Source organism: Oncorhynchus masou, chromosome 28 (genome assembly GCF_036934945.1).
Source record: "Oncorhynchus masou masou isolate Uvic2021 chromosome 28, UVic_Omas_1.1, whole genome shotgun sequence".
Classification (NCBI taxonomy): Eukaryota; Metazoa; Chordata; class Actinopteri; order Salmoniformes; family Salmonidae; genus Oncorhynchus; species Oncorhynchus masou.
The window spans coordinates 45,833,650-45,861,487 of record NC_088239.1 but is presented as its reverse complement, the minus strand read 5'-3'; the positions used below and the strand labels follow the sequence as shown (position 1 = coordinate 45,861,487).

Here is a 27,838-nt window from a genome sequence, read left to right as displayed (position 1 = left end):
GAAATGTGAGATAACATCTAGATGCTTTTTATAGTGGAGATCAAGTTTATAAATGACCAGGCTGGGCTGTTGAGACAGTGGATTGCGCAGTCAAATGGTACAGAGTATAATAGGCAGTTTGACTTCATAGATTTAGCCGGTGGCAATTTGTTGAATAGACAATGGCTGGAACGCGGTTTTAACCAATCAGCATTCAGGATTAGACCCACCCGTTGTATAATGCTATGTACCGTGCCATCAGAAAGTATTCACACCCCTTGATTTTTTTCCACATTTTGTTGTGTTACAGCCTGAATTTATAATTGATTATATTTAAATGTCTTGTACCCAGCCAACACACAATACCCCATAATGTCAGAGTGAAATTTTTGGACATTTTTACAAGCCTCACAAAGGGCAGCTTGTTGGTAAAAAAAACAAACATTGAATATCCATGGTGAAGTTATTAATTACACTTTAGATAGTGTATCAATACACCCAGTCACTACAAAGATGCAGGCTTCCTTTCTAACTCAGTTGCCAGAGAGGAAGAAACCACTCAGGGATTTCACCATGAGGCCAATGGTGACTTGAAAACAGTTAGAGTGGTTATGATAGGAGAAAACTGAGGATGGATCAACAACATTGTAGTTACTCCACAATACTAACCTAATTGATAGAGTGAAAAGGAAGCCTGTACAGAATAAAAATAGTACAAAACATGCATCCTGTTTGCAACAAGGCATTAAAGTAATACCGCAAAACAATTCACTTTTTGTCCTGAATACAAAGTGTTATGTTTGTTTGTTATGTTACAACACATTACTGAGTACCATTTTTTCAGGATAAAAAAAATGGAATGGAGCTAAGCACAGGCAAAACCCTAGTGGAAAACCTCATTCAGTCTGCTTTCCACCAGACACGGAGATTAATTCACCATTCAGCAGGACAACAACCTAAAACACAAGGCCAAATCTACACTGGAGAAGACAGTGAATGTTCCTGAGTGGCCATTCATTCTACTTGAAAATCTATGGAAGACCTGAAAATGGTTGTCTTGCAAAAATCAACAACCAATATGACAGAGCTTGAAGAATTTTGAAAATAATTAAATGGGAAAATATATATACCCTGGTGTGCAAAGCTAAAAAATAAAGTAAAATAAAATAAAACACGTACCTAGAAAGACTCACAGCTGTAATTGCTGCCGAAGGTGTTTTGACTCAGCGGTGTGAATACTGATGGGAATTAGATTTCTGTATTGAATTTTCCATACATTTGCAAGAATGTAAAAAAAACATGTTTTCACTTTGTCATTATGGGCTATTGTGTGTAGATGGGTGAGGGAAAAAATATTTGATCAATTTTGAATTCAGACTGTAACAACAAAATATGGAATAAGTCAAAGGGTATGAATACTTTCTGAAGGCACTGTCTTAGGTCCTCTTCCCTGTCACATTATCTGATTAAACTCTGCCAGAGTTATCAAGTCGTCACATTCCTGATAGAATCTGTGAATGAAAACATTGACACACCTACTTATTCCAGGGTTGTTCTTTATTTAAAAAATAATAGTGAAGACATTAAAACATATGGAATCAGGTAGTAACCAAAACTGTTAAACAAAATCAAAATATATTTTTATATTTGAGATTCTTTAAAGTATCCACCATTTGCTTGATGACAGCTTTGCAGTCTTGGCATTCTCTCAAAGAGCTTTGTGAGGTAGTCACCTGGAATGCATTTCAATTAACAGGTGTGCCTTGTTAAAAGTTCATTTGTGGAATATCTTTCCTTAATGCGTTTGAGCTAATCAGTTGTGTTGTGACAAGGTAGGGGTGGTATAAGAAGATAGCCCTATTTGGTAAAATACCAAGTCCATATTATGGCAAGAACAGCTCAAATAAGCAAAGAGAAACGACAGTCCATCATTACCTTAAGACATGAAGGTCAGTCAATGAGTAAAATTTCAAAAGAACTTTGAAACTTTCTTCAAGTGCAGTCACAAAAACCATCAAGCGCTGTGATGAAACTGGCTCTCATGAGGACCGCCACAGGAAAGGAAGTGCCAGAGTTACCTCTGCTGCAGAGGATAAGTTCATTAGTTACCAGGCTCAGACATTACAACCCAAATAAATGGTTCACAGAGCTCCAGTAACAGACACATCAACTGTTCAGAGGAGACTGCGTGAATCAGGCCTTTGTGAGACACATAGTAGGTGAACAGATGAGTTTTGCATGTGTGGTTCCCACTGTGAATCATGGAGGAGGTGTGATGATGTGGGGGTGCTTTGCTGGTGACACTGTCAGTGATTTATTTAGAATTCAAAGGCACACTTAACCAGCATGGCTACCACAGCATTCTGCAGCGATCCCATCTGGTTTGCACTTAATGGGACAATCATTTGTTTTTCAACAGGACAATGACCCAACACACCTCCAGGTTGTGTAAGGGCTATTTGATCAAGAAGGAGAGTGCTGGAGTACTGCATCAGATGACCTGGCCTCCACAATCACCCGACCTCAACCAAATCAAGATGGTTTGGGATGAGTTGGACCGCAGAGAGAAGGAAAAGCAGCCAACAAGTGCTCAGCATATGTGGGAACTCCTTCAAGACTGTTGGAAAAGCCTTCCAGGTGAAGCTGTTTGAAATAATGCCAAGAGTTTGCAAAGCTGTCATCAAGGCAAAGGGTGGCTTCTTCGAAGAATCTAAAATGTATTTTGATTTGTTTAAAACTATTTTGGTTACTACATGATTCCATAGTTCACGTCTTCACTATTATTCTACATTGTAGAAAATAAAGAAAAACACTTGAATGAGTAGGTGTGTAAACTTTTGACTGGTACTGTATATCAATCAATATAAGATCACAGAATTTCACACCCTGGTTCCAAATAATATGCTACACAGTACATAATGTAAACAAGTCAATTAGTAATTTAAGTGCATAAATCGCTGAATAGGGGCATTTTACCAGTGATGTTTTCTAACTCGAGGGTGAAACTAAAGCAGTGTCAATGTTGATTCGCTACAAATACAGCTGAAATTAATCAAATATCCTTAAAGGCTAAATCCATCATTTCCTATTAGCTTCAATATACTGAAACATCTTATCAACGTCGACCTCAACAACATCAACAGCATTTATAAAGCTGCCTTCAAAAATGCAAAACAAACAGTGTAGTAGAGTTTTGGGCCTCCAATAGATTTATACGGTAGAGGATAAAATGATGGTCTCTCTAAGCCATTGCTGGTGAATGTGCTCTTCACAAATGACAAATGACAAAACAAAATGACAATGTTATTCTATGCTACAGTATGGTCAACTTTCTTACTGCTTTGGTTTGAGTTGAGGCAACTCAAATTCCTCCCAGTTCCAACTTAATGCCGGGACGGTCCTTATTCACTGTGCTTTAGTTATCCAGTCAAGATTGTGACATGTGTAGTGCATACTAACCACATTCAAAAACACAAAAGACCTTCTACATGGAAATGGACAATGTCAGTATCTAGCAAAATAGAATCAGATAGAAAATACCACTGATAATGAACCACAACCTGAAATATTAATTTAAAAAAAGAAAATAACTCTGAGAAAATGAATTATAAATATGGCATAGAGAATGCCCATATGTTTTAAAAAGGTAAATCCTTATTTTTATAACATTTAAAAGTGTTTTTGTAATATGCACATACGTATATGTATAGCAACACTCAGGGGTTTAACGGTGTTGTGTGGATGGATGGCTCTTGTTCTCTCTAGACTGAGGGTACCTACATAGACTTTATAACATACAAATAACCATATATAAGCAGTACATAAGCATTTCATGAATGGATGTTTTTTTTATTTGTTTTTTTTTTACTGTGGTATATATGGGTTATTAATGGGTTATTAATGTGATATGAAGTCATTATAAGTCCTAAGAGGTACCCTTCAAGTACCATAATAATCAACTCCACAGCTCCGGACTGGTTGGCCATGATGACAGAATTTAGTCACCAATCAAAATGTAAAGTGGCAACATGAAAACAACAGAGTCAAAAAGCACCTGACATCAATAAGAAAGTTCTCACATCATAAAAATAGTCCATGACACTTATATAAGCGGTAAGCCTTACTTCATTGCAATGGGTTTAAAAATAAATAAATGTTACTTCGACTTTATATGTCGCTCCACACGAGATGTTCCTCGTGTTAGTAGGAACAAGGAAAAGCTCTATCCATGTTGGCACGTGTCCATACATTGTCCATGATCATTTTGACAGTCATTTTCCCTTTGTTCATCCCCAGCAATTACAGTGTACAAGAACAGTACAATAACACAGTTCATGATTTGTTTCGCAGACCCAGATTACAATTTAATCAAGATTACTGATCATTTTGGTTTCATGGACATGGCCTCAATTATTGTTAGACTATGGTTTTAAACTTCATTTCAAAAGTTCCCGTCACAGTCCAGCATTATGTAATTCAAGGTTAATAGATGTTCATTAAATCATTTTTAGCTCTTGATGAACTAAATCAGAATTGGGCCTACTCCTGGATTATTTTAATCTGGGTTTGAGAAACTGGTCCTAAGAGTATCATCAAATGGAGAAGGAAAGAAAAAGTTAATCAAATTTAAGGCTTTTCTCTATGTGATGAGGAGACAGAAGCACAGTCAGCACAGTCGGGCACACACGCAAACACACACACACGCACACACGCACACACGCACACACGCGCACACGCGCACACACGCACACACACATGCAACTCCCCCTCACTCCCACCCAAACACCTGCCCAGACTCACTCAGCCCAGTATATCCAGGTAGACAGGCGAGGCCTTGGCCAGACTCTGGAGCAGGCTGTGGATCTCCTTGATGTTCAGTCTCATGTAGGATTCTCTCTGCCAGCATCCCAGCATCAGGTCGTACACCTCCTTTGGACAGGAACGCGGCCGCTGCAGCACGCGCCCCTGGGTGATACACTCGATCACCTGCATAAAGGGTACCCACCACAATGCAATTGAAATTCAGTCCAATTCAACTTGATTTATTCCCTCAGGGGCAATTAAGGAAGCCATCGCTCACATGGTAACAGCATCTAAACAAAGTGAGGTTTACCAAGGTGATATGTTTTTTTAGACTCAGACATGTTAGCCTTGATTTCCAGGAAATGTATATTCATAACGCATAAAAATCGACATAGAGAATAGAACATTAGGAACACCTTCCTCATGTTGCGTTGCAACCCCTCCCCCTTCTTTAACCCGTCTCCTGCCCTTCATCTACACTGATTGAAGTGGCCTTAACATGTGACATCAATAAGGGATCCTAGCTTTCACCTTGGATTCACCTGGTCACGCCGTGTCATGGAAAGAGCAGGTGTTCCTAATGTTTTGTACAGTCAATGTATATGGACAATATAAATGTGATATACTGCAACAAAGATAGAAAAATGAAAAATGGAGACTACAGAAGACTGATATATTTGAAGTTGACAATAAATCTAATTGGAGCTCAAGTGCGATGATACCAGTGTAGTCAATCTACTGTAGGAAAGGTTTGAGTTTGTGTCTAAAACCTTGTGATCTCGGAACCCAGAACCAAATCTCAAGAGTGCTGCTCTCTGTGATAAGAGACTACTGACCTCATTGTTGGAGAGCTGGTACCAGGGCTGCTTCCCATAGGTGAAGATCTCCCAGAGGACCACGCCGAGACTCCAGACATCACTCTCCGTGGTGAACCTCCGGTACATGATGCTCTCTGGAGGCATCCAGCGGATGGGCAGCATGGTGTGACCCCCCACCTGGAAACAGACAAAGGAACCATCCAGGAAAACCACAGAGAAGGTCAAATGAACGGGAGTGAAGTAAAGAAACGTCCCAAAAAACAGGGTTAGATGGAAAGGTGTTGTCAGTCAGGTCAGTAACCAACATACTATTAAGGCCCATTAACATTTGTTTAAAGGTCATGTACACAAATGTGTATTGGGTGGGCCTACAGTTGTCATGGAAATCAATATTATGAGATATTTAAAAAAACATGTTTTGCCTGTATTGGTACTGTTAGACCTTGTCTGATATTGACATGATTGTCAGTTCACAATAACTGGCAAATGTTTCCACGTGTTGACCCAATTGCTGTTCAGCTGCATCGTTGGTCTTCCTATATGATCACAATAGCGGATACTGTGTATTAGTGAGTGGGCATATTCATATGCTGCCTTCTGATTGGGGGGGGGGGGGGTGATGGGTCTCAGTTACATTCATCTGTTTTGTATTGATTCTCCCGAGGGAGGGCCAGGAAGCAGCAGAGGGCACTGGATCTAAAGGCCAAATCTGAGCGACTGCCTTTAAAAAGCAACAAATCCCTTTGAAAACGGCCTACATGGCATCGATTTGAGTCAGAAACCGTTATTCTAGTGTCAAAATTGACTACAAAGTGTAAATAGGATAATTTTGGTCATAAAGTCAGTCTCGCCTTAAATGGAGTTTTGAACAACCGTGCGTTACTTCAGAAATACTGCACCAAACACCTTAGTTCGATGTAAAATTGCGCAACTAAAACCTCTGCAAAAACATCTAAATTAATTACAGATTTCTTGAGTTATTTTAGATTCATTCTGAGGATAATGAAGAAATTAAATAGACTTCTTCTGCGTCTACAGTGTCTCATGGGGAACAAACATGAAATATTGAAAATGAAATTGTGTTTTTCTAATGAGCAACAGAAAAACACACGTGCCAATTGACAGATTTTAATTTATTTACTATTTTCTACATTGTAGAATAATAGAAGACATCAAAACATATGGAATGATATAGTAACCAAAAAAGTGTTAAATAAATCAAAATATATCTTATCATTTAGATTCTTCAAAGTAGCCACCCATTGCCTTGATGGCTTTGTGCACTCTTGGCATTCTCTCAACCAGATTTCACCTGGAATGCTATTCCAACAGTCTTGAAGGAGTTCCCACATATGCTGAGCACTCGTTGGCTGCTTTTCCTTCACTCTGCGGTTCAACTCATCCTAAACCACTTCAACTGGATTGAGGTCAGGTGATTGTGGAGGCCAGGTCATCTGATGCAGTACTCCAGCACACTCCTTGATCAAATAGCTCTTACACAACCTGGAGGTGTGTTGGGTCATTGTCCTGTTGAAAAACAATTGATAGTGGGACTAAGTGCAAACCAGATGGGATGGCGTATCGCTGCAGAATGCTGTGGTAGCCATGCTGGTTAAGTGTGCCTTGATTTCACCAGCAAAACACCCCAACATCATCACACCTCCTCCATGCTTCACAGTGGGAACCACACATGCGGAGATCATCTGTTCACTTACTATGAGTCTCAAAGACATGGCATTTGGAACCAAAAATCTCAAATTTGGACTCAGACCAAAGGACATATTTCCTCTGGTCTAACGTCCATTGCTTGTGTTTCTTGGCCCAAGCAAGTCTCTTCTTCTTATTGGTGGCCTTTAGTAGTGGTTTCCTTGCAGCAATTTAACCATGAAGGCTTGATTCACACAGTCTCCTCTGAACAGTTGAGATGTGTCTGTTACTTGAACTCTGAAAGATTTATTTGTTCTGCAATTTCTGAGGCAGGCCAACTCTTATGAACATCCTTTGCAGTCTTCCTTTTCTGTGGTGGTCCTCATGAAAGCCAGTGTCATCATAGCGCTTGATGGTTTTTGTGACTGCACTTCAAGAAACTTTCAAAGTTCTTTGAAATTTTCCACATTGACTGATCTTCATGTCTTAAAGTAATGATGGACTGTAATTTCTCTCTGCTTATTTGAGCGGTTCTTGCCATAATATGCACATGGTATTTTACCAAATAGGGCCATCCTCTGTATACTCCCCTACCTTGTCACAACATAACTGATTGACTCAAACGTATTATGGAAAGAAATTCCACAAATTAACAAGGCACACCTGTTAATTGAAATGCATTCCAAGTGACTATCTCATGAAGCTGGTTGAGAGAATGCCAAGAGTGTGCAAAGCTGTCATCAAGTAAAGGGTGGCTACTTTGAAGAATCTCAAATATATATTGATTTGTTTAACACTTTTTTGGTTACTACATGATTCCATATGTGTTATTTCATAATTTCGATGTCTTCACTATTATTCTACAAGGTAGAAAATAGTAAAAATAAAGAAAAACCCTTGAATGAGTAAGTGTGTCCAAACCTTTGACTGGTACTGTATATAAATGATGAAAGTGGCCGTTTTAGGCCCTTTTTAGACCTATACATTCCTCCTGTAAGAAACAAATAATTTGTGAAGTGTCTTGTCATTTTACTCCTTATAATGTGTGCTCTAAAACATGGAGTATGTCTGTGGTCTGAAATAAAACTCCCATTCATTTATTCAACATAAAAAATCTCAAAAGTAGCCTTTTTGATTTAGCTTATATTTAGACATTGTTTGGAACAATATACTATTCAAACATCAACTTCCCAGAGTGGGCTCTCTGGTACTTTTGAAGAAATTATCAATTTTATACAAAGAAATTGACATTGTATCACAGCCCTCCTGTAGGATTGCACATTCAGCAAATCACCAGCAGAGGGAGTTCCCTTTGAATCCATTTCCCCATTCACTGTGTTGATGGTGCTCATAAAATGTATCATACCTTTGAAAGTAGCAGAGAGCCCACTTTAGAAATGTGATGTACTTGTAGAATATATTGTTAAAAACAATATGTCTCAAAATGAGCACACTATTAGGAGGATAATGACACCAAGGTGTTGTCTGTATCATGTACGGTTCACGGACCATTAAGTCTGACAAGGGGCATGTATTTGTCTAAAAAGGGCCTAAAATGGACACTTTCATTATGATTTTCAAAAAAATGGTTTCTTACACAAATGTAAAAAGAATATCAAACATCCGTCCTCTCAATTAAGTTTCTATGTGAGGATTGTCAGATCAACCTGAGATGGCCAAAATATTCTTGGGCCCATGCAGACATGAAATCACATTAACACATTAATGCCTGTAGTGTTGTCTATACTGTTCTAGTAAAAGCTAGACAGTAGCAGATAGCAGTTAGCCTGTTAGCCCAATCTGTTTGTGCTTTAAGTAGCCAATATCATGCCAATTTGGCATAACAACAACAAAGGAGATGGGTAAAGCAGAAACAGGTTAGGCTACCAGGCTACCTGCTAAGGTAGACAATGTTTTCCCTCACTCATTTTATAAGAACTAGGTTAGATACTGGATAGAACGGGGGTGATAAGGAGAAGCGTGTTCATAAATCTAGGTATTTTAAGAGCAGTAGCTTGCCTCTGAAAAGGCCTTAAAATAGAGAATTCAAGGCTAAATTTGCATCACGGCATAAATGCAATGTCAAGCATGAAAAAAAACTGCCAGTGCATTTTGCACTGTTGCCCCCTATTACCATGGAAACAGCAATTATATGCATATTATAGAATTTGCATTTAAATGGCATTAGAAATACATTTTAAAAATTGCTGGTTAAAATTATTGCTGTAACAGCATGGCTGTTACAAACCAAAACCAAATTCTAATTACACATGAGTGTATTCCTGTCTTTCTGTTTTGCGTGCGTGTGTGTGTGTGTGCCCACAGACTCACTCTGTAGTAGTCGGTACTATACACATCCCTGGACATGCCAAAGTCCCCAATCTTGACCAGCAGGTTCTCTCCCACCAGACAGTTGCGTGTGGCCAGGTCTCTGTGGACAAAGTGCTGGGAGGCCAGGTAGACCATGCCTGCAGCGATCTGCTGGGCGATATGCAGCATCTGGGACTGGGTCAGCTCCACCATCAGGCTGTGCTGCCCATCAGCCATCAGCACTGCGTCAGGACCATGGGACCTACACCAAAACACAGGTGGGTCAAACACAATGCTAACTATAGTTATCTAAAATTGAATACAAAGAGGACTTAATCGGATAAGTGCAAACTCATTCGCTTCCATTGCAGTTACCCAGTTTCAATTCAAATAAAGTATCACACTTACATACAGTACTAGTCAAAAGTTTGGACACACCTACTCATTCAATGGTTTTTCTTTATTTTTACTATTAATAGTGAAGACATAAAAAATGAAATAACACATATGGAATAATTTAGTATCCCAAAAAGTGTTAAAACAAATCAAAATCATTTCATATTTTAGATTCTTCAAAGTAGCCACCCTTCGCACACTCTTGGCATTCTCTCAACCAGCTTTACCTGGAATGCTTTCCAACAGTCTTGAAGGAGTTCCCACATATGCTGAGCACTTGTTGGCTGCTTTTCCTTCACACTGCGATCCAACTCATCCCAAGCCATCTCACTTGGGTTGAGGTCGGTGATTGTGGAGGCTAGGTCATCTGACCTCCACTCTCCTTGTTAGTCAAATAGCCATTACACAGCCTGGAGGTGTGTTTTGGTTCATTGTCTTGTTGAAAATAAAATGATAGTCCCACTAAGCGCAAACCATATGGGATGGCTTATTGCTGCAGAGGTTAACTGGTTAACTTGTTGAGTGTAGTGGGCAGTAATTTGATGTTTGGATGAAAAACATACCCAAATGAAACTGCCTATTTCTCAGGCCCAGAATCTAGAATATGCATATAATTGTCAGATTAGGATAGACACTCTAATGTTTCCAAAACGGTCAAACTATTGTCTGTGAGTATAAGAGAACTGATATTGCAGGCGAAAACCTCAGGAAAATTCAACCAGGAAGTGCTGTTTGTCCTGAAACCTCTCTGTTCCATTGCATGCCTTCCCTCTATTTAAAGGGATATCAACCAGATTCATTTTCCTATGGCTTCCACATGGTCTGAACAGTCTTTAGACATAGTTTCAGGCTTTTATTCTGAAAAATGAGTGCGAAAGATCATATCGCGTCAGTGGGTGGCTGGGTGCCAGCAGCGTTTCCCATGCTTGGAGCAGACATTTTCTCTCTCACTCCTATTGAAAAAGCTACAGTCCGGTTGAAATATTATCAATGATATATTGTAAAAACAACCTGAGGATTGATTATAAAAAAACGTTTGACATGTTTCTACGGACTTTGCGGATACTATTTGTCTGCCCCGTCGTGACCGCTTGAGCCTGTGGATTTCTCAACATAATGCGCCAAACAAATGGAGGTATTTTGGATATAAAAATAATCTTTATGGAACAAAAGGAACATTTATTGTGTAACTGGGAGTCTCATGAGTGCAAACATCCGAAGATCATCAAAGGTAAGCGATTCATTTTATTGCTTTTCTGTCTTTCGTGACCAATGTACTTTGCTGCTAGCTGTTTGTAATGTTTAGTCTGCTGAGAGAGATGTCCTTACATAAATGCTTGGTATGCTTTTGCCGAAAAGCTTTTTTGAAATCAGACACGCCAGGTGGATTAACAACAAGCTAAGCTGTGTTTTGCTATAATGCACTTGTGATTTCATGAAAATGTAATTTTTTAGTAACTTAATTTGAATTTGGCGCGCTGCAATTCAGGGGATGTTAACAAAAATGATCGCACTAACGGGATGGGTGAGTCAAGAAGTTAAGTGTGCCTTGAATTCTAAATGAATCAGACAGTGTTACCAGCAATCACCCCCACACCATCACACCTCCTCCACCATGTTTCATGGCGGGAACCACACATGCAGAGATCATCCGCTCACCTACTCTGTGTCACAAAGAAACGGCGGTTTTCTTTCTGATGAGTCCAAATCTCAAATTTGGACTCATCAGACCAAAGGACAGATTTCCACCGGTCTAATGTCCATTGCTCATGTTTCTTGGCCCAAGCAAGTCTCTTCTTATTATTGGTGTCCTTTAGTAGGGGTTTCTTTGCAACAATTCGACCATGAAGGCTTGATTCACTTGGTCTTATACCAAATGCCATCTTCTGTATTCTACCCCTACCTTGTCACAACACAATTGATTGGCTCAAATGCATTAAGAAGGAAAGAAATTCCACAAATTATATTTTAACAAGGCACACCTGTTAATTGAAATGCATTCCAGGTGACTGACTACCTCATGAAGCTGGTTGAGAGAATGCAAAGAGTATGCAAAGCTGTCATCAAGGCAAAGGGTGGCCACCTATGAAGAATCTAAAATGTTAAATATATTTTGATTTGTTTAACACTTTTTTGGTTACTACATTATTCCATATGTGTTATTTCATAGCTTGATGTCTTCACTATTATTCTACAATGTAGAAAAAAATAGAAAAAAAATAAAGGAAAACTATTGAATGTGTAGGGGTCCAAAATGTTGACTGGTACTGTATGTATGTGCCAAAATCCCCCATAGCCTTTCATGGCTGATTAGATTAGACAACATTATTATGCATTCAATTTGCAAAGAATGTAAATGTGTCTTTGGCGCTCTGGCTTACAGTAAAAGGATAAAAACAGACACAAAACATACACATTGCACACATGGAGTATTTATGTCTGTTAGTACTTTAATACAGTACACGTGAATTGGCAAACGTAAATCACACGCACAAAGACATTGGGACACACGACAATACCTGAGGAACTTGTTGAGGTCGCCGTGCTTCATGTACTCGAACACCATGATGAGCGGGTCACTCTCCACACACACGCCATAGAAGGTAACGATGTGCTCATGCTGCAGGTTGGTCAGCAGCTCCGCCTCCCGGTGGAAGTCGGCTCGGCCGCTTTCGCTGGCCTCTTTCAACGTCTGAGGAGGACAGGGATGCATGTGCACATGCACATGCACACACACACACACGCACGCACGCACACACGCACACCATCATTTAATCATTGATTGATGCGATTGTTGATGGTTTCAAAGTCTCCTTCCTGCCGTGCTATTATCCAAAACAATGTACATACAATCCTCACATATGGGAAAAGGACAAACAGCTAAATAGTTTCTATTTAAAGCTGTTCTTTAAAAAACAAAATCAAAGCCAGGACTAAAGTGTGTGTTGATTGTTTGAAATGGCATGCATAGATGGCCATACTTTACCTTGACAGCCACCAGGATCTTGTCCTGATCTGGGTTCAGGTTGTAGCACTCAGCCAGGAACACCTTCCCAAAGGCCCCCTCTCCCAGCTCACGCTTCAGCACAATGTTGTGTCTCTTGATGTGCTGGACAACTGGGATGTAAAAGAGACAGATGAAGTAAGACTATCACAGTTTTTCCTGAACATCGTGTGAACTGACCAGGAAAAACTCTCGGCCCCTAGTTAGAATTAGTCAGGTCAAGTGGCCAGGAAAAACTCCTGGCCCTACACATTACATACACTAAAGTAAACAGCCCTAGTCTACTACTGTATAGAGGACAAACAGTGAAACTGTGATATTCTGGTCGCGTGCCGGACGAGTATGGACATTGTAGCCATTACAGAACTACAATTCTCACAGGGATACGAGTGAAATAGTCACACTGTGTGTGTGTCTGTCTAGTGACATCCTCTGTGCCATACAGTCTGATATTACAGCAAGTCATCCGGCAAGAGGTCAACCAAAGTCATCGCCATGAAGTCCATCCAGTCGCAGTGGCCCTGTCATGGATTTATCAGAAAAAGACTGGGTAACAACACCAGCAGACCTCCGCACCACGGTAACTCACACGTGTCCGATTTCAGCATGCTGCCAGATTGGCGGAAATACTGTGGGTTCTCAATGACAGGGATCTTTGTCATTCCAATGATCACCGCATCGTGGCCCATCTCTGAGGACGACGGGGTGTTGTTGCCATTGGAGACGTGATGAAGAGGACTGGCGGAGTCATCGTCGTTACTGATGACCGAGGAGGAGCCTGAGGAGGAAGGGTAGGACCCCAGTGGGAGGAAATACAATTATGAGAGGAGTGATTGACTTCTGTATGTTATTATGCCGCCGAACATAAGCTGAAATGTGGTGGGGTTAAATGGAATTAAAACAAGATGTTCATTGTTATCCAAATGGGAGGCCTGCAAGTCTCAATACTGGTTTGAAAAATGACTATACTAAGATTAAAAAGAAAAGCTTTTACCCTTCATCCCAAACTTTGAGTTTCTTCCGTATTTCAGAATGATCACCATCAGGACACATCCAATTAATGCCACGCCAGCGATCCCCACCACTATGTACACCTGGAACAACACCATTCAACAATGCTAAATACTTACCAATAACAGTGCACAACATTATAGTATGCACATAACCACGCATGACAAATTATGATGTGTACGTTAACTTACTGCAACACTGTCCTCTATTGGGGGTAGTGGTAAGTCTGAGACAAAAAGAACAAGCACAGGACATATTTAAAACAGAATGAAACAGCATTAAACCTACAAACATTAAAGTACATAATCTAATTTCATCTGATTTCTTCTCTCACGTTAAAATTACCTTAGGTTTTTTCAAACGCTAAAAATACTGTCTGGTTGTGATGTAACCAGACAGTAGGTGTGTTAGCTACAGTGCCTTCAGAAAGTATTCCCACCCCTTGACTTTTTCCATGTTTGGTTGTGTTACAGCCTGAATTTAAAATTGATTACATTTCGATTTTTTTTGGCCTACACACCAACACACAATGTCCACACAAGTGGATTTTTTTTGTGAAAGTTTTACAAAATAATAAAAACTTGAAGCTGAAATGTCTTGTCAATGAGTATTCAAACCCTTTGTTACGGCAAGCCTAAATAAGTTCAGGTGCTTAACAATTTTTACATTTTTAATTTCACCTTTATTTAACCAGGTAGGCTAGAGAACAAGTTCTCATTTGCAACTGCAACCTGGCCAAGATAAAGCATAGCAGTGTGAACAGACAACACAGAGTTACACATGGAGTAAACAATTAACAAGTCAATAACACAGTAGAAATAAAAGAGAGTCTATATACATTGTGTGCAAAAGGCATGAGGAGGTAGGCGAATAATTACAATTTTGCACTGGAGTGATAAATGATCAGATGGTCATGTACAGGTAGAGATATTGGTATGTAAAAGAGCAGAAAAGTAAATAAATAAAAACAGTATGAGGATGAGGTAGGTCAAATTGGGTGGGCTATTTACCGATAGACTATGTACAGCTGCAGCGATCGTTTAGCTGCTCAGATAGCAGATGTTTGAAGTTGGTGAGGGAGATAAATTTCTCCAACTTCAGCGATTTTTGCAATTCGTTCCAGTCACAGGCAGCAGAGAACTGGAACGAAAGGCGGCCAAATGAGGTGTTGGCTTTAGGGATGATCAGTGAGATACACCAGCTGGAGCGCGTGCTACGGGTGGGTGTTGCCATCGTGACCAGAGAACTGAGATAAGGCGGAGCTTTACCTAGCATGGACTTGTAGAGTCACATAATAAGTTGCATGGACTTGCCTTGTGCGCAATACTGTTTAACATGATTTTTGAATGACTACCTCATCTCTTTACCCCACACAGACAATTATCAGTAATGTTCCTCAGCAGTGAATTTCAAACACAGATTCAACCACAACGACCAGGGAGGTCTTCCAATGCCTCGCAAAGAAGGGCACCTAATGGTAGATGGGTAAAAAAAAGCAGACATTGAATATCCATGGTGAAGTGATTAATTGCACTTTGGATGGTGTATCAATACACCCAGTCACTACAAAGATACAGGTGTCCTTCCTAACTCAGTTGCCAGAAAGGAAGGAAACCACTCAGGGATTTCACCATGAGGCCAATGGTGACTTTAAAACAGTTACAGTGAGGGAAAAAAGTATTTGATCCCCTGCTGATTTTGTACGTTTGCCCACTGACAAATACATGATCAGTCTATAATGTTAATGGTAGGATTATTTGAATAGTGAGAGACAAAATAACAACAAAAAAATCCAGAAAAACGCCTGTCAAAAATGTTATAAATTGATTTGCATTTTAATGAGGAAAATAAGTATTTGACCCCCTCTCAATCAGAAAGATTTCTGGCTCCCAGGTGTCTTTTATACAGGTAACGAGCTGAGATTAGGAGCACACTCTTAAAGGGAATCCACAGAAGCAATCAGATTCCAAACTCTCCACCATTACCAAAGAGCTCTCCAAGGATGTCAGGGACAAGATTGTCGACCTACACAAGGCTGGAATGGGCCACAAGATCATCGCCAAGCAGCTTGGTGAGAAGGTGACAACAATTGGTGCAATTATTCGCAAATGGAAGGAACACAAAAGAACTGTCAATCTCCCTCGGCCTGGGGCTCCATGCAAGATCTCACCTCGTGGAGTTGCAATGATCATGAGAACGGTGAGGAATCAGCCCAGAACTACACAGGAGGATCTTGTCAAAGATCTCAAGGCAGCTGGGACCATACTCACCAAGAAAACAATTGGTAACACACTACGCCATGAAGGACTGAAATCCTGCAGCGCCCGCAAGGTCCCCCTGCTCAAGAAAGCACATAAACATGCCCGTCTGAAGTTTGCCAATGAACATCTGAATGATTCAGAGGACAACTGGGTGTAAGTGTTGTGGTCAGATGAGACCAAAATGGAGCCCTTTGGCATCAACTCAACTCGCCGTGTTTGGAGGAGGAGGAATGCTGCATATGACCCCAAGAACACCATCCACACCGTCAAACATGGAGGTGGAAACATTATTAGTGTTTTTAGTGGTGTTTTTCTGCTAAGGGGACAGGACAACTTCACCGCATCAAAGGGACAATGGACGGGGCCATGTCCCGTCAAATCTTGGGTGAGAACCTCCTTCCCCCAGCCAGGGCATTGAAAATGAGTCGTGGATAGGTATTCCAGCATGACAATGACCCAAAACACATGGCCAAGGCAATAAAGGAGTGGCTCAAGAAGAAGCACATTATGGTCCTGGAGTGGCCTCGCCAGTCTCCAGACCTTAATCCCATAGAACATATGTGGAGGGAGCTGAAGGTTCGAGTTGCCAAACGTCAGCCTCGAAACCTTAATGACTTGGAGAAGATCTGCAAAGAGGAGTGGGACCAAATCCCTCCTGAAATGTGTGTAAACCTGGTGGCCAACTACAAGAAACATCTGACCTCTGATTGCCAACAAGGGTTTTGTCACCAAGTACTAAGTCATGTTTTGCAGAGGGGTCAAATACTGATTTCCCTCATTAAAATGCAAATAAATTTATAACATTTTTGACATGCGTTTTTATGGATTTTCTTTGTAGTTATTCTGTCTCTCACTGTTCAAATAAACCTACCATTAAAATTATAGACTGATCATTTCTTTGTCAGTGGGCAAATGTACAAAATCAGCAGGGGATCAAATACCTTTTTCCCTCACTGTACATAGTTTGAGGATGGATCAACAACATTATAGTTACTCCACAATACTAACCTAATTGACAGAGTGAAAAGAAGGAAGCCTGTACAGAATAAAAATATTCCAAAACATGCATCCCGTTTGCAACAAGGAACTAAAGTAATACTGCAAAACATTGGGCAAAGCAATAAACTTTTGTCCTAAATACAAAGTGTTATGTTTGGGGCAAATCTAATACAACACATTCTCTAGTACCAGTCTTCATATTCTCAAGCATAGTGGTGGCTTCATCATGTTATGGGTATGCTTGTAATTGTGGTGGCCTGTTTTTTTTTCTTCAGTAGGACAATAACTTAAACACAAGGCCAAATTTACACTGGAGTTGCTTACGAAGAAGACAGTGAATTTTAACTCTACATACATGTACATATTACCTCAATTAACTTGACTAACCGGTGCTCCCGCACATTAACTCTGTACCAGTACCCCCTGTATATAGCCTCGCTACTCTTATTTTACTGTTGCTCTTTAGCCATGTTATTTTTTTAACATAAATTACTTCAAGATCTAGATCAGCAACCAATTTGACAAATTGAAGATTTTTTTAAAGAGTAATGGGCAAATGTTGCACAATCCCCAGAAAGACTTACAGCCGTAATCACTGCCAAAAGTGCTTCTACAAAGTATAGACTCAGGGGTTTGAATACTTACGTAAATGAAATCTTTTTGTATTTCAATTTCAATAAACATGTTTTCACTTTGATATCCATTTTGAATTCAGGCTGTAACAACAAAATGTGGAATAAGTCAAGGGGTATGAATACTTTCTGAAGGCACTGTAAATTATGTAATAGACAGGGCCCAGAAACTGCCATTTTGTCCAGTCAAAGGTTTTGCCATGGATTATGCTTGTCTATCCCCTATTAGCTTTTGGGCCACCCTGGATTTTCCCCCAAACCCAATACATTCCCTCGGGATTTCATACTTCAAGCACATACCAGTGGTGTCTGAAATGCAGCAGGGTGATGACATCCCACAGCACAGGAAGAGCAGTGGACAGAGGAAAGGAAAATAACAAGGCAGGATCATCAATCTGTCATAATTCCTAAAGTCTTTAGGGCCCAGTGCAGTCAAAAACAAAATTTTCCTGTATTTTATACATACAGGGCATTCGGAAAGTATACAGACCCCTTCACTTTTTCCACATTTTGTTACGTTACAGCCTTATTCTAAAAGTGATTAAATTGTTTTTCTCATCAATCTACACACAATACCCCATAATGACAAAGCAAAAACAGGTTTAGATATTTTTGCAAATTCACTAAAGTTTTCAGACCCTTTGTGGAAGCACCTATGCCAGCGATGACAGCCTCGAGACTTCTTGGGTATGATGCTACAAGCTTGACACACCTGTATTCGGGGAGTCTCTCCCATTCTTCTCTGCAGTTCCGCTCAAGCTCAGTCAGGTTGGATGGGGAGCGTTGACACAAAGTTATTTTCAGGTTTCTCCAGAGATCTGGCTGGGCCACTCGAGGGCATTCAGAGACTTGTCCCGAAGCCACTCCTGTGTTGTCTTGGCTGTGTGCTTAGGGTCGTTGTCCTGTTGGAAGGTGAACATTTGCCCCAGTCTGAGGTCTTGAGCCCTCTGGAGCAGGTTTACAATGCTCCATCCCTCAATCCTGACGAGTTCCCCAGTCCCTACATATGAAAAAGATCCCCACAGCATGATGCTGCTACCACCATGCTTCACCGTAGGGATGGTATTGGCCAGGAGATGAGCGGTGCCTGGTTTCCTCCAGACGTGACGGTTGGCATTCAGCCAAAGAGTTAATTCTTGGTTTCATCAGACCGGAGAATTTTGTTTCTCATGGTCAGAGTCCTTTAGGTGCCTTTCCCTCTTGGCAATCTCCAAGCAGGCTGTCATGTGCCTTTTACTGAGGAGTGGCGTCCACCTGGCCACTACCATAAAGGCCTGATTGGTGGAGTGCTGCAGAGATAGCTGTCCATCTGGACGCTTCTCCCATTGCACAGAGGAACTTATGGAGCTCTGTCAGAGTGACCATCGGGTTCTTGGTCTCATCCCTGACCAAGGCCCTTCTCCCCCGATTGCTCAGTTTGGCCGGATGGCCAGCTCTAGGAAGAGTCTTGGTGTTTCTAAACTTATTCCATTTAAGATTGATGGAGGCCACTGTTCTTGGGGACCTTCAATGCTGCAGAAATGTTTTGGTACCCTTCCCCAGATATGTGCCTTGACAGAATCCTGTCTTGGAGCTCAAGGGACAATTTGTTCGACCTCATGGCATGGTTTTTGCTCCGACATGCACTGTTAACTGTGGGAACTTATATATATAGGTGTGTGTCATTCCAAATCATGTCCAATCAATTGAATTTACCACAGGTGGACTCCAATCAAGTTGTAGAAGCATCTCAAGGATGATCAATGGAAACAGGATGCACCTGAGCTCTATTTCAAGTCTCATGTCAAAGGGTCTGAATATTTGTGAATAAGGTGTCTGTTTTTTAAATAAATTTGAAAAATTTTCTAAAAAACCTGTTTTCACTTTGTCATTATGGGATATTGTGTGTAGATTGAAAAATCAAAACTTTTCCTCATAATTTTTAGAACAAGGTTGTAATGTAACAGAATGTGGAGAAAGTCAAGGGGTCTGAATACTTTCAGAATGCACTGTACACACACACACACACTCTCACACACACACACACACACACATATATTGGAAAAATACTGTAAAATTGTGACATTTATGATAATGACCTTTTAGTCTAAGAGCTGTTTGAAAAGACCACCTGAAATATTTTGACTGTTTTATGTGATGGAGTTTTGGCTTGACAGGTGATAAATTAGTTAATAGACCAATAAGAAACAGTTCCAAACCTCTATCAATAACAGCTAGCTTTCAGTTTTCCCCTCCCCACTCAGACCACTCCCAGACAGTCCCCACAAAATTCTTGCTTGAGAAATAGCTTCTTAGCAAAGAGCAATGTTTGTTTCTTTTTGACAATTTAAATTGAAAACATTCACAGTAAGGTACTTAATTGTATCCCAAAATGATTTGATATTGAGATAACTAAAATAAACGGCTGCATTTGATATTTACAATTAAAAGTAACTCTCCAGTGAGAGTTAAAAAGTTAATATTCTGTTAACTCATACCTAAATAATGTTGTTGACTCGTGCTATACTCATACCGTATGTTGCCAAAGCATAATTTGGGGACCCACCTCAAACAATGTCAAACAGACCGTTTAAAAAAAAAAATGCAATTTCCTCAGAGGATGATTGCATGAAGGCCAATCGGTGGTCTACTTGCGTGAATATTTTTTATGATTGGTATATGCCCACACCATTCTGTTGCTGAGGTACGCCCACACCATTCCAACACAGAAAAGCTGCTTTTTAACATTCTTAATTTAATTTTTTTTGGAAGGAAATCTATTTCATATTGTAATTATTTATAGGTCACATATCATAGAAATCTGGAAACACTGGACAGTTATTTAACATCATGTCAAGAGAAAAACACATACACACATGTCTTCGTAACGGCACTTTTTAGAATCATAATTCTTTTCAGAATTGCAATGTCTTAAGAAATACTTACAAGGGTAGGTATATGGCGGTTCTGAAATAAGTGAAAAGGGGAATGTACATGTTATTCATAAACATCCATTACACATAATATGCTACACAAAAAAACAATATTCTCAGAAAAAAAGCTGCTTATGTTGAACCATTTGTTTAGGAAAGGAAACCTCTGAAAAAAGGTTACAATTTTCAGGTCATATAGAACCATTTTTGGTTCCACATAGAACCTCTGGTTCCAAATAGAACTCTTGAATTGGTGCCATTTGGAACCAAAAAGAGTTTTATTTGACTTGAAATGGTTCTATTTTTAACCTTTTCTATGGTCCTAGAAGGTTCTACATAGCACAGATGTTTTTTTTCAGAGAGTCTAAAAACAACTTACATATAGATTATAACATCTTATATGAAATTACAGTAACTATAAACTAAACTGCAGTGAGACCTGTATCGTAGTCTGGGTCTGGCGGGAGCAGGAAGTGGGCATCGATTTCTTTACGATCCTCCCCATACTCGTTCCTGACCACCAGCGTATACTGGCCGTTGTGGATGTGAGTCGGGTTGACCAGCTTCAGGCAGCCGTGGTGAATGCTCCCTGTGCTCTCGTGGATCTCGGTCTTGATGTACTCCTGTTCGTGGAGCTCTTGGTCCTTGTGGTACCACCGTAGCTCGGGCTTGGGGTTTCCGGTCACACTGAAGGGGATACACCAGTGGTGGAGGCGCAATGGCTCCAGCAGCTCCAGGATAGTGGGGCGAACTGACACAGAGACAACAGGAAGAATAGTCACAGGGTACTGGGAGTGGGTGCTAGACATGAGGAAGGGGGACTGGAAGAATGCAGTGGGATACTGGGGTAAGAGGGCTAGACAGGAGGGAGAGGATGGTACGGCATTGAGGGCAACCAGGAGCTAAACAGAAGGAGGAGTACAGTATGGCAAGGTGACAGGAGACATGTAGAGCAATCAGATTGTTGAGCAATATTATCATTTCAGTAAGGACACAGAACCACCAGAGGTGGTCTTTCAGTATGTAGGATGCTACAGATCCAGGATAAAACTACACTGTAGAATCAGTGAAAATGGCATTTTACATTTTGCAACCACAGTGGCAGAATAAAATAAACAAAAAAATGGTATAGGCACGCAACACAACAGAACACGTCCTTACAGAGGATGTTGAGTTGGAGGTAAGCCTCGGTTTGGCCGACTACGTTCTCAACATTGCAAGTGATCACTCTGCCGTTGTCCGAAGGCGAGAGACCTAACAGTGTCAGATTGCTCTCCAGCTCCAAGGCATTGATCTGTAAATACATTTAGCAATATTAGCATTGTCATGATGAGCAATAAGCATTATTAGCTTTAGCATTATTAGTAATAGTAACATGTATTACACAGTCAATACAGTTAATAACAAATCATTGTGATCATAGTGAAACATCTGGAGCTAAAATATTTACCGCTGTATGTTATAAAACACCTAAAAGTATGGAGTAATGTGCTGTTATTATATTAATAAAATGATATTGTTATTTACGTATTGAAATGTAAAAACTTGACAAGTTTCATGTAAAAGAAATTTAAAAAACGAACATAAAATTGAGTGCTATGGGGCCTCCCGAGTGGCGCAGCAATCTAAGGCATTGCAGTGCTAGTGGCGTCAATACAGACCCGGGTTCAATCCTGGACTGTATCGCAACCAGCCGTGATTGGGAGTCCCATAGGGTGGCGCACAATTGGCCCAGCGTCATCAAGGTTAGGGGAGGGTTTGGCCGGGGGGCAGTTCGCTACACCTGCAATAACATCTGATAAACACATGTGAGTGACCAATAAAATTAGATTTTACTTGGCTCATCGCGCTCTAACGACTCCTTGTGGTGGGCAGGGCGCCTGAAGGCTGACCTCGGTCGTCAGTTGAACAGTGTTTCCTCCGTCACATTGGTGCGGCTGGCTTCCGGGTTAAGTGGGGCGGGTGTTAAGTTGCGCGGTTTGGCGGGTCATGTTTCGGAGGACGTGGGACTTGACCTTTGCCTCCTGAGTTCATTGGGGAGTTGCAGCGATGAGACAAGATTGAAATTGGGGAGAAAAGGGGGGTCATTTTTTTGTGAGTGTTAAGGAGTCAGTTGAGAAAAGTGCATAATATACAAAGCCAAGAGTTTTTCCCTGCCCACATGACCTCATCAGGAACAACTCCTAGCCCTAGTAATAGTCAGAGGGTTGTGTCATAATATACCAAAACAAAGATCATCGTCTTACCTTAGTGATGGTAAACAAACTGTCAATATTCCACAAGATATCAGGGGCAGGAGACCCTGTTGCACTGCACACTGCTCTGACATCACTTCCCTCCGTCATTTTGATGATAGAGGGACTGACCTCCACTGCGGGAGCCTCTGTAAAACGTAAACAGAACCTTTAACAATGTTGTTTTGCGGTACAAGTTGCACCTCAGTGACCTTCACTTGATTTCTACTCCATGCTGTTTACTGACTATTTGAAAAGAAAAGTCAAAGCAATACACTGGCATTCTAGTATGCTCCTCAATGTTCCACACGTACACAAGCTTTCTCTCTCTCTGCTTTGTCACAACATGTTTAGTGTAGTTCCCCATCTGTATGTCTGTCTTTCTCTGGGGTTGACATTACCACAATCAGGGGGAGAAAATCTGGAGATGGCCCTCCTCACTGCTCTGTCATCTATGCATTTCAGCTCTTGACTCTCTGTACTGTCAATGTCTTCTTGCAGCCTCAGTTTGATCCACATGTTCTCACATACACACTTCAGAGGGTTACCAGACAGGAGGGGACTAGAGAAAAAAAAACAGAGCATTAACACACACACACACACACACACACACACACACACACACATAGACATTGCACTTTAAAATAAGAATTACATGACATAAAATAGTAAATAGAGATAGATACTTACAAAGATGTCATGTTTAAGTTTTGGAATGTTTTCCAAGAGAGTGTTGACAAGTTATTGTCTCTCAGATTCCTACGAGTCAAAATAATAAATCATAAATGTTACAATAAACCAACTATTGTAGGTCAGAATGACATAACTAATGTTATCAATGTACAGGTAACTTCAAAAATAAAGGAAGCACCAACATAAAGTATCTTGGGGGCGGCAGGTAGCCTACTGGTTAGAGCTGACAAGGTAAAAATCTGTCGTTCTGTCCCTGAACAAGGCAGTTAATCCACTGTCCCCAGGCCGTCATTGTAAAATAGAATTTGTTCTTAACTGACTTGCCAAGTTAAATAAAGGTTAAATAAAAATACAAATATAGCATTGGGCCACCACGAGATGCCAGAACAGCTCCTATGCGCCTTGACATAGATTCTTCAAGTGTCTGGAACCAGTGCTTGACTTGGACTGAAATAGGTGCCGGTACTCATTTTGGGTGCCGGTATTGTTTACAATTTGTTGCAGGAGCTCCATAATACTTTTGAGTTAATATTCTATAAGAGGAACAGGAGCTCAAGCAGTAGAGCATTTGAGGTGCCGGTACTCTGCTCCCGTGGGCTCCTGCCCAAGTCAAGCACTGTCTGGAACTCTACTGGATGGATGTAACACCATTTTCCATTAGAAATTCCATAATTTGGTGTTTTGTTGATGGTGATTAAAAACACCAGGTGCCACTCCAAAATCTCCCATACGTCTGTGTCACCAGGTTGAGATCTGGTGACACACACACACACACACACACACACACACACACGCAACCATTTAAACCCCCTATGTTCATTTGAGACCCCTCTTTCAAAGTCCCAGACCTCCTCTTCTAGCCATGGTAGCCTAAATACTGGGCAACTGGGCACTTATACATGACCCTAAGCATGATGGGATGTCAGTTGCTTAATTAACTTAGGAACCACACTTGTTTGGAAGCGCCTGCTTTCAATGTACTTTTGTATCCCTCATTTACCCTTAGTTTTCTGTCTGTTGGCAGTTGCCTGTATGTACTGAACTCAATCCAAAATCAGTGTGTGTGTGTGTGCGTGTGTGCGTGTGTGTGTGTGTGTGTGATTAAACTCAAATGAAAACGTATGTGACGTTGGAACAGAATGCTTGCTCTATTTTCACTTTCACTTGTTTTGCACCTAGCACCTTCTAACTATGCATTAACAAAAACATCTGGTCAGACCATTAACTGCTCCTCACTGTTTGCTGAGCGTGTCGTCCAGCTACCCAGCCATGAGGCTAAACTGTATGCGCTTGAACCAGCTCCTTTGACTATAGGTGACATTATCATGCCAAATCAAGGACGATTTGGATAAGAATTACCACGTTTAGAAGTGTTGGCTGCAAGGCTTCACTGTAAGGTTAGTACAGATGTAGAATCTTCATTTGAGACAGTTAGCTAAAGCAGGAGAATAATCCTTCAGCGACAGGAAATGTTCATGATTATGTGGATTGTAATTAATGGACATTTTTGTAGGGGTTGATACATTTTTCATTAGGGCAAATCAAGTTTCAAAGTGGGAAACACACCGTTTAGAAGCCTGTTTAAAACTCAAATATGTGACAAATTTGCATTTCCTGCTGTGTAGGAACATTCTCAGCAAAGAAAATAGCTAAATTAAGATCCAAATTAAGATCCTACATCTGTAAGAATCTACATAGTCTATAACGTGAATTGGGCTTAATTGTTTGTGATTGGCTTGGGGGCCCTACATTTGCTCTTTGAAAGTATATTAGCTATATCTGTGAGGAGGAAGATAAGAACAACACCAAACAGAAAATGAATCAAAGACTATACAGTACTTACAGATATTGAAGTCTTGTATTGTTGAAAAAGGCCTGTGATGATATAGAAGTCAATCTGGTATTTGTCACAGTTCTGTTCGGAGTGGGGGAGTGAATGTGTTATTTTTAGTCACAATTACATATTATTTAGTGCAACCATAACATAATCTGGATCATAACCTCGCGTAATACTAATACTTACAGATTTCTGAGATTTGAGTAGTACTTCAAGCTGTTATCATTGATGTCAAATAGTCTGTTTTGATTTGCAATGTATCTGTAAAAGTTCAATACAAAACAATTACAAACACAATGGAAATATAGTATTTGGCCATCATGTCCATTTTGGGCAGTTTCACAGGTTTCTGAACTGTTTTGAGGGAATCTGTAGCTTCTCTTCATGATAGATTTGATAGCGGTACAAACTGGTGTCTCTTTGGACACTCAGCTAATATCTACTGATTAGAAAAGCTAAGGGGATTGATATCTCTCTACACTAGAGTAAACAACACCTGGATGGGTGATGGTTGTTCATGTAATATTCATATATGTATGTTTAGAATTAATTATTCATGTTAAATATTCATAATAATGAATGAAAATGCTTTGCATGCCAAAGTAATAGGCCAGTAGACCATCATCAATTAAGGTTTATCTTTGATTAAGCTATGGATGGTTAGAGAAGACACAGTCAAGTACAACACCACCCTGTCTAGATGTCGGCTATGGCCCCAGCATGCTGATGGTGTTAGTTCTCTCACTATCTGCATTTGCCCAGGAGCAATATAGGTTTCAGGCACAATACTATGCACCTTATGGATATATGCAATAGGCCTACTGCACTGAAATATGATACATCTAAACATATGCTGCGTTAGCTAATAGGCCTGATGAACCAGAGTAACACTTATCACCAACAACATGCAGTGGTAATGTATTTTTTTCTCCGCACATGCATTATCTGTTTATTGTCTATCAAATAAACTCATCCAGTCCAGCTCTGGCACGTCAAAAATTGTAGCCTAAACCTAATAAATGGCTTTAAACCTGTGTTTTATACAGATACCACTGTGACGGTGTGCTAACGTGTTTTGATATTTACAAGAACTACTTCGGGCGGCACTGATTGCTACGATGGGTATTTTGTGGCGACATAGACCCGAGTCTGTTACGTTGGCTAGCCCATTATAATCGTGATTTGGCTCATTTATCTGACATTGTTTTCCTTCGTGTTTTTTCTTGCTTCCCCCAGGTCTCTGCTTGTTGGAGCCACATCAGCCATCATGCCATTATCCCCACTAAATATCAATACCACTATCCCTGCCAGGGCCTGGTTTCTAGAGGAAAATAGCCTATTCCAAATATTCCCAACCACTCGTGCTACCACCACCTGACACGCACGCTCGAACCCCCCCCCCACCAGCATGATAATTATCCTACACTATTATATGCTGAAGCTGTAGCCTACTTATTTTTTTATTGTTGCTTAGGGTAGGTTGTCTCCAAATGAAACTGAAAACATGAGAGATGAACAGCCTAAATAGTATGGCAAAGTAAATAGACCTTATTTTGTGATACACCTCAGATGTTTTTGTATTTATTTTTTTGAGCAATCTGACATTGTTTTGCTTAAAAACAGGAACCGTTCATTGTAGGTTTGCCATGTCTGCAATGGCGTAGCCATTTATTTTAATTAATCGATACTTACATATCGGTGATGTTGATGTCCATTTCTATGTCATCTAACGTAAGGATAGGGAAATCCTCGATCCCTGGTTCAGGATCGATACAAGCAATCCTTGAGATGCTGCAAGTGCAGAACGCAGGGCAAGCAGCGCTAACCCGCCACAGCCCCATCAAAACCATAAAGATTCCCAAGCGAGCCATTCCATACTCCCGTACGTTGGAGTCCATTGCAGGTCCAACGATATCTCACGGTAGGTATTGATCAAATATGGATATTATTAATTTCCCCCGTCCTATAGCCAATTTAATCCGTTCGGCACCACTAACGAGGCTGCCTTTGATCACGAATGCGCAATCCCTCAATGTAATATTAGGATGCCATGGAATGGCCTCTACGTCTCCGTAGAATTGCTATCACACTACTGCATATCGATGCTGTGAAGCAAGGTGTCAAGTGCTCCGTCCTCAGTCTCACCCGTCTCTTTCTCGGAGGCAGAGCGTCTGTCTCTGCGTGGTAAAACGTGGCGCTCCAGATGTTGAGGGAGAAACCCGTTATCCTTGTGATTCTTCTTCATATGCAGTAGTGATGGAGATGGAAATAAGAGACTGCACGGTGGAGTCAGAATGCGTGG

The 27,838-nt window shown here is 40.6% G+C and overlaps 1 protein-coding gene across 1 annotated transcript; it reads right to left on the bottom strand.

The window, feature by feature from the left end:
* Nucleotides 1-333: 333 nt before the first annotated feature.
* LOC135517671 (BDNF/NT-3 growth factors receptor-like) lies at nucleotides 334-27,838 on the bottom strand. Its single transcript, XM_064942178.1, has 18 exons — nucleotides 27,229-27,838; nucleotides 25,723-25,797; nucleotides 25,543-25,614; nucleotides 23,697-23,765; nucleotides 23,408-23,568; nucleotides 23,019-23,155; nucleotides 21,934-22,066; nucleotides 21,212-21,523; nucleotides 20,786-20,806; nucleotides 18,161-18,169; nucleotides 14,160-14,194; nucleotides 13,952-14,051; nucleotides 13,547-13,735; nucleotides 12,940-13,070; nucleotides 12,473-12,645; nucleotides 9,579-9,819; nucleotides 5,619-5,777; nucleotides 334-4,965 (listed from the first exon to the last, which is right to left on the bottom strand). Exons 1-18 carry the CDS (start codon nucleotides 27,432-27,434, stop codon nucleotides 4,780-4,782), a joined length of 2,409 nt encoding a protein of 802 aa, XP_064798250.1. The 5' UTR covers nucleotides 27,435-27,838; the 3' UTR covers nucleotides 334-4,779.

Coding starts and splice junctions, on each gene's coding strand:
- LOC135517671 (XM_064942178.1), bottom strand. CDS start 27,434: ATGGACTCCAACGTACGGGAGTATGGAATGGCTCGCTTGGGAATCTTT. Junction 5,778..9,578: donor ATAGTACCGACTACTACAGA/GTGAGTCTGTGG, acceptor GTCTGTTTCCAG/GTGGGGGGTCACACCATGCT. Junction 4,966..5,618: donor ACCAGCTCTCCAACAATGAG/GTCAGTAGTCTC, acceptor CCCTTTATGCAG/GTGATCGAGTGTATCACCCA.